Source organism: Chroicocephalus ridibundus, chromosome 19, assembly GCF_963924245.1.
Source record: "Chroicocephalus ridibundus chromosome 19, bChrRid1.1, whole genome shotgun sequence".
Classification (NCBI taxonomy): domain Eukaryota; kingdom Metazoa; phylum Chordata; class Aves; order Charadriiformes; family Laridae; genus Chroicocephalus; species Chroicocephalus ridibundus.
The window spans coordinates 3,638,211-3,645,017 of record NC_086302.1 but is presented as its reverse complement, the minus strand read 5'-3'; the positions used below and the strand labels follow the sequence as shown (position 1 = coordinate 3,645,017).

The following is a 6,807-nucleotide window of genomic DNA, read 5'->3' as shown; positions in this document are numbered from 1 at the left end:
CTCCATGCGTCGGGACGCCGCGGTGTGGTACCCATGCCCGAAGTCACGCCGAGCCCCTTGGGGAATTGTTGTGCGTGTGTTGTGCATGTTGTGCGTGTGTTCACGCCGGTGCACAAGCACAAACACCGCTGGAGGGCGGGGGGGGAGGAAGGCTGGGGTGTCCTCCCCGCTTCTTCCGTGTCTGTTAATCTCCGGGGCTGTGGCGCGGCGGTGGATGTGTGCGTGTGGATGTTTTACTTCCCTTTGTTTTGTTTGGTACTTTTAATCCCCCGGGGCATATCTCTGAGCTGAAGAACTTTAGAGCTGATATAGCTTTTTAAAGTGGGGATTATGTAAATGCATATTATGGGGCTTTCATAAATAGGGATTATTTGTCGAATACATTTGAGTGCTTCCTTTGGAGCCATTAAGGTCTGTTGTGTAAACAGGAATTTAGTGACTGCCTAATCTAAATTTCATTGATTCAATAAAAGATCACGACAGCATTTTTTTTTGCATTCATTTTGGCCTTGTGAGAACATATTTCTGGCCAATTTTCAAATAATTACAGGACTGTATAAGACTAAAGCTAATCACAGTGAGCATAGCTCGCACATCTGTGTTAACTGTTCTCCACAATTCACTCTCTTTTTCTCTTCCTCTCTAGTTTTGTGGTTAAAAGCACTGTTGACCCAGCCACTAACTTGTTAATTGTCACTCGCTAAATTAAGAATTCTGCAAGTTTAGATGAGCAAAGCGAAAAGAATATTTTGCCAAAAGATACAGCCATGCAAAAAGTTGTAAAAATGTATTAATCTGTGCTGTTGTCCTAGATGACGGACATTTAGACAAAGTGCTAAAAATCTGGGGAAATGCTGCCTCTCCTCAGGGCAGTTTCACACTTACAGACAGTTTACTCGGAGAAGACTTGACTTCTGGACGGCTCTCGGCTGACAGATAATGCTGGTGTCTTCCCTCGCTGCAGGAATGGTGCAAACCCACGGAGCCAATGTTGGATGGGGTTGTTCCAGCCGATGTCAGACGAGGCCAGGACAGCGTCTGGCTTCACCCAGCGCCGAGCTGCAGGAGACCCGGGTCCAGGGCCCGGGGAGCTGTGCCGTCGCCGTTCTTCTCCGGGCTGGGGGTCAGTGTAGCTCACAGCGCAACCGCTGTGGAGGAGACGGCAGCTTCCCTTCCCAAGAGTCCCCGGTGGGGGCTCGGAACTGGTGACTCCTGACAAAGTGAGCCTAATCCTGTTCAAAACGAAACTGCAACCGAAAGGGACTTTCTCTCTTGATTGGAGGTGGTCGGGGTGACCATGACCGTGTTGTCCCAAAGGGATGGCTTCCAGGGCCTGCAGTAGCAGGGTGAGAGCCTCCGCCACAGCTCTGTTGTTTGGCACTTGCCGTATCTCCTGGACCGAAGCTCACAGAATCCAGCACATCTTCTCTTCTCAAATTGATTTTTGTCTTCTGTGTGGGAGCCTTGTTGACCTGGAGGTAGAAGCAGCAATGTCTTTGTTGTTTTGCCTTAGAGGAGAAAGCGGCCCTAACCCCAGGCCAGGCGAAAGCCCCCGCAGCACATTTGAATTCACGGGGTCGGGCGGGATTTGTCCCGTAAGTGAGGGCATGACATCGCGTGCTCACTTCATGAGCTGTTGGTAGATTTGTCGTTCCGCAGCGTAACTCCAGAACAGCCTTCCCGTCGGCACCAGCGCGGAAGAGAAAGATGGTGCTGTTCAACCCCAATAAACCCAGAGGCTGGAGGGATTCCCCCCTGCCGAGCCCCTCCTGCCGCAGCGCGGGGATTCTCCTACACCTGATGGCACCGCAGGGCCAAGCGTTGTGGATCCTGTTGGGATTGCGCACAGGAGCTGAACATAACCCGGCGGGGGGGGAGCTGGCAGGCCTGTACGTCCAGCAGGATACGGCTGGGGAGGGTTCCTCCGGCTCCTTTGAGACAGGCTTCCAGCCGCGATGGCCGGACACGACACGGCCCCTTGTTGCAGATGGATCCCAAGCTGCAGCGTCCCCGTCACCTGGTCCCGGCCGGGGGCTCGTCCGGCACTGCTCATCCAGCATCCCCCACGTGCCCAGCTCGCCTCCTCATTCCAGTCCTCCCACCAGCCTCAGATCCAGCTGCATTCGGCAGGTTTTGGTGCTGTCGCGGTCACACAGAGAATGAATCATATCGAACATTGCCCACGGGGTGGTTGATTCCTTGAAGAGGGAAGGGACTGCATGCCAATATTCCTGGTAAGGCATAATGAAGGAACCAGCTTTTGCTAGGAAACCTGGATGCCCTCCTACAGGGATTCGCTGGATGATATGGCTCTGGAAAAGCAATGTAAAAATAATACTACTACATATAATAAAAATAATTTTTAAAAAGCAAAGGTGCTTCTGACAAGGTCTTTGAAACAGCAGACCTCCGTGGTTGCACACCTCAATGGAGGCAGGGACACCAGGAACACAAATCTGCATATCCAGCTTTTGAACTTGGTGCTCATACGGACATACCTTAACCCTCCCTGTCCACTGTGCTTAGGGTCAGCACGCTCCTTGGCTTTTACCTCCTTCACGATGTTTTACAAGAGGGATTCTTTGCCACCTGACTCCAACTTCTGGAGCTGGAGTTGCTGAGCAAGGTGTTAAATGGGAATTTCTCGTCGTCTTCTGTTCTTTGCTGTTTCCAGTCTTTAAATTCAACTTTAAATTAAGCAAAACAAGCCCAGAGCACAATCTGTGCACAATGCCTTGGTTCGAAAAGGTCATTTGATCAAGCCTAAACCAATAGCCCTCTGTAACCAGCCTGTGATGGGGACCCAAGTTACCACACACAATGTGTTTTCTCCTTTGGTGCCTTCTGAAATACATAAACGGAGAAAAGTTTGGAACGCGATCCAGTCCTCAGCCTTTGGAAATGATTTATTCCTATTAATGATTTACTGATATACACACAGCTTATTTTGCATAAAGTTAGAGCTGGGCACATTTATTCATTGTGATTCCCTTAAAAATCAATAAATATCAAAAGCAATTGGCTACCAAGAATTTGAATATTACAGTACTGCATCATGGATAGTTGACATGAATATGAGTCTAGGTCAGAAAAAAATATACAGAAAATGCTTAACCAAGTATGATATTTTACAGCATGTCACTGAATCATCTGAAAGGGTTATATTCATTACAAACGTATGCAGTGTTTGCAAAGGATTCCTCAGGAAAGAAAAAAAAAAAAGGAGACCATTATTCTCCCAATGAAATATGCTCCATGATCTATGAAACCCATCTCTCCTGCGAAGTCCAGCCTCTTTCTAGGGCTGTATACCTGAAAAAAGATGCTGGGTTCAGTGAAAGGAACCAATTACACATCATTCCACAGCCAAAAATGCACATGTTCAATCCAAAACTTGTCAGTTTTGGCAAGCACATCGTGAAACTGAGCCTGCCAGCAGCAAGGTACGTCCCACTTGTAGCTCTTCGTTCCGCGATGCAGCGAAACGAGGGCCAGCAGCTCCCCAGGCTGCTGAGGTGCTGCCCGAGCCCCTGCAGCGGGCAAGTGCCGATGCTGCTGCTGGTGCCGGTTTGGCCCTCGGCTGCTGCCGGGCAGGAGCAGTTCGTGCCAGGCTGCGTGTTGTCACCCTGCCCGCCGCAAGCCCGAGGAGACGGACCTTCCCCACCTGGCCTGATCCCATCCAACAGCAGCTGCAGGGGCCGGGCGAGCCAGGAGAGGGGTCCGGTGTGCGCCAAATCGGGGTGGTCACCGGGCGGGACCTCGCCTTCGCACCCGATTCACCACAGCCTGCGGGGCCGCCGCCACGCCGGCGCAGGGTGGGCAGTGCAAGTAGGGGTTCGCATGGGGCAGCGCGCTGTGCTGCACACACGCTGGCGTGGGGGCGTGCAGCAGCCCTGCTCGGTCCCCACGAGCCCAGAAGCCAACCTTGGCTCTTCTGTCTGCTGGCTGCATAGTCCCAGCGCGTTGGGCTGGAATCACTGGCATCCAAATCGGTGCTTTGGTGCACCGCAATGGGAAAGTGCCATCAACGCCGAGGGAAGGGATGTGGCACACCTCAGGAAAGCCTTTCAGGAGGCGGCAGTTAAATGTCCTCAGCAGCAGAGAGCCACCCTGCCCAGGCGTATCCTCTCTACTGGGAGAGAGCAGGGCATCTGCGTGCGGCCATTGACATGTTAGACTCGTACACATATTGATCCGATGGTTCATTGTTCACCCAAGCCCTTGGCAAAGGTCACTGTCTCTGCTCCCATTTTACAAATGGGAGCACAGAGGCGAAGATTAATTTTCAGAAGTGATTAATGTTCCTGGTGCCCATCCTGATTCACTTTGGGCCTCGAGCCCCAAATGAAGTCTGGAGCTGGGTTAATTAAGGTGTCCCTTGCCCCTCTCCCAGCACTGCCAGACACGTCCGTTGCTTGTTGTCATTGTCTTTTCCCACAAACTCCTTCACCCTTCATCCTGTGCCAACCCTCAAACCGGCTCAGAGACTTGCCTCTGAGGCTGCTTCCAAGACCCACATTTCCCGTGACGCCCAAACCATCTCAGATCCTCAGTTCTTGGCCCTCGGTGCTTTATCCTGCGGGTGCTTCGGAAGGAGCTCCCGCCTTCCCGGGGTCCAGGGGCCGAGTTTACCGAGAAGGTAAATCGGGGCTCTTAATGCCCGAGAAGCTCTTGGTGACTGCAGGGCTCATGGGCTCGGGACCAGGGCTACCCCGCACAGCGGCTGCCCAAACCCGCAGGGACAAGGGGCCCGAGCCGCCCCCGGAGACCTGCCCGGTGCCCGGCGGGTCGGAGGCACGGGGACGGCGGGGCGGGCTCTGCGGTGCGCTGCTCTGGAGCGCGCCGGGGCCGGTGGTGCCGTGCCGGGCTGTGCCATCGGTGGCACTGGTGCCGCCCCGGGCCACTGGTGCCGCCGGTGTCACCGCTGCCGCCACTCCCGCACCGGGCCACTGGTGCCCGCGCTGCCGGTCGGGGCCGTGCCGCCGGTGCCGCCGCCGCGCGCTCCGTTCCGCTCCGTTCCGTCGGCGCCGCCGCCGCGCCCAGGCACGTGCCCCCGCTCCCGCCGGCGCCCCGGCCCCGCGCCTCCGCGCTCGCGGCCGGCCCACGTGGCCGACCGCGGCTCGGCATGAATGAACCGCCCTCCGCCAATCGGCGGCCGCCCCGCCGGCGGGCGCGGGCGGGCTCCCCCGCCGAGCGCCTCCGCCGGCCAATCCCGCGGCGGCGGCCGCCCGCCGGCGACCAATGGCGGCGGGGAGCGCGGGGCGGCGCCCGGCGCCGGCGGCGCCCTATGGCGGAGCGGCGCGGGCCGGCGGCGGTGCCGGGCGGGCCAATGGGGCGCGGGGGCGGGGCGGGCGCGCGGCGGCGCGGCGGCCCGGCGCGCGGCTCTAAAGCGCGGCGCAGCGCGGCGCGGCGCAGACCGGCATGGCCGCCACCGCGCAGTACCTGCCGCGCAGCGCCGCGCTCATGCACCCCGACGGCGACCGGCTGCACCAGGGCACCACGTACCGCGAGGTGCAGAAGATGATGCACCACGAGTACCTGCAGGGGCTGGCCCCCGCCGCCGGGCACGCCGTCGGACTGGCGCACCACCAGTGGCTGCCCAGCGCCGGCACGGACTGGGGCAGCGGCGGGGGCGGCGGCGGCGCGCACCTCCCGCCCGCCGAGCACGCCAAGGGCGGCCCGCCGGGGCCCCGCGAGGAGCTGTCCGCCGCCGCCTTCCACCACCGCCCGCCTCTGGTGCACCCGCCGGCGGCGGCGGCGGGCGGCGCGGCGGGCGGCTGGGCGCAGGGCGGCGGGCACCACCTGCCGCCCATGTCCCCGCCGTCGGGGCAGCCGCTGCTCTACGCGCAGCCCTACGCCGGGCTCAACGGGATGCTGGGCCCGCCGGCGCCGGCGCTGCACCACGGGCTGCGCGACCCGCTGGGCGCCGAGGAGGCGGGCGGCCACGACCTGGCGGCCTCGCCGCCGCCGCTGGGGCCGCCCGAGCCGTCGGACGAGGACGCGCCCAGCTCCGACGACCTGGAGCAGTTCGCCAAGCAGTTCAAGCAGCGGCGGATCAAGCTGGGCTTCACGCAGGCCGACGTGGGGCTGGCGCTGGGCACCCTCTACGGGAACGTCTTCTCGCAGACCACCATCTGCCGGTTCGAGGCGCTGCAGCTGAGCTTCAAGAACATGTGCAAGCTGAAGCCGCTGCTCAACAAGTGGCTGGAGGAGACGGACTCCAGCACGGGCAGCCCCACCAACCTGGACAAGATCGCGGCGCAGGGCCGGAAGCGCAAGAAGCGCACCTCCATCGAGGTGGGCGTCAAGGGCGCCCTGGAGAACCACTTCCTCAAGTGCCCCAAGCCCTCGGCGCACGAGATCACCTCCCTGGCGGACTCCCTGCAGCTGGAGAAGGAGGTGGTGCGGGTCTGGTTCTGCAACCGGCGGCAGAAGGAGAAGCGCATGACGCCGGCCGGGGTCCCGCACCCGCCCATGGAGGACGTTTACGCACAGGCGGACACGTCGCCGCTGCACCACGCGCTGCCCGGCGCCGTGCAGTGACTGCCCGGCCCCGCCGCCGCGGCCCCGACGGCGGCGGAGCGGAGGGAGCGGGGCGGGCGGCGGGCGACGCGCTTTAATTTATTCCTCAGACTGGCCCGGCCGCGCCCGTCCCCGCCGGAGCCGCCCGCGGCCGCCGCAGCAGTAGCCAAAGGTTTGCGATCTCTAATTTATTCCCTTCCTCGCGGGGCGGCCCCGTCCCGTCCCGTCCCCGCTCCGCCGGCCCGGCCCGGGCTCGCCCGGAGGACGCCGCGGTACCATCCCCGG

The 6,807-nt window shown here is 60.1% G+C and overlaps 1 protein-coding gene across 1 annotated transcript; it reads left to right on the top strand.

Annotated features, from left to right (window-relative positions):
* Positions 1-5,421: 5,421 nt before the first annotated feature.
* POU3F1 (POU class 3 homeobox 1) lies at positions 5,422-6,543 on the top strand. The gene has a single exon (XM_063356031.1). The coding sequence runs from the start codon at positions 5,422-5,424 to the stop codon at positions 6,541-6,543; it is 1,122 nt and encodes a 373-aa protein (XP_063212101.1).
* Positions 6,544-6,807: the final 264 nt, after the last annotated feature.

Bases quoted from the DNA above. Each gene is read 5' to 3' on its own strand.
- POU3F1 (XM_063356031.1), top strand. From the start codon at position 5,422: ATGGCCGCCACCGCGCAGTACCTGCCGCGCAGCGCCGCGCTCATGCAC.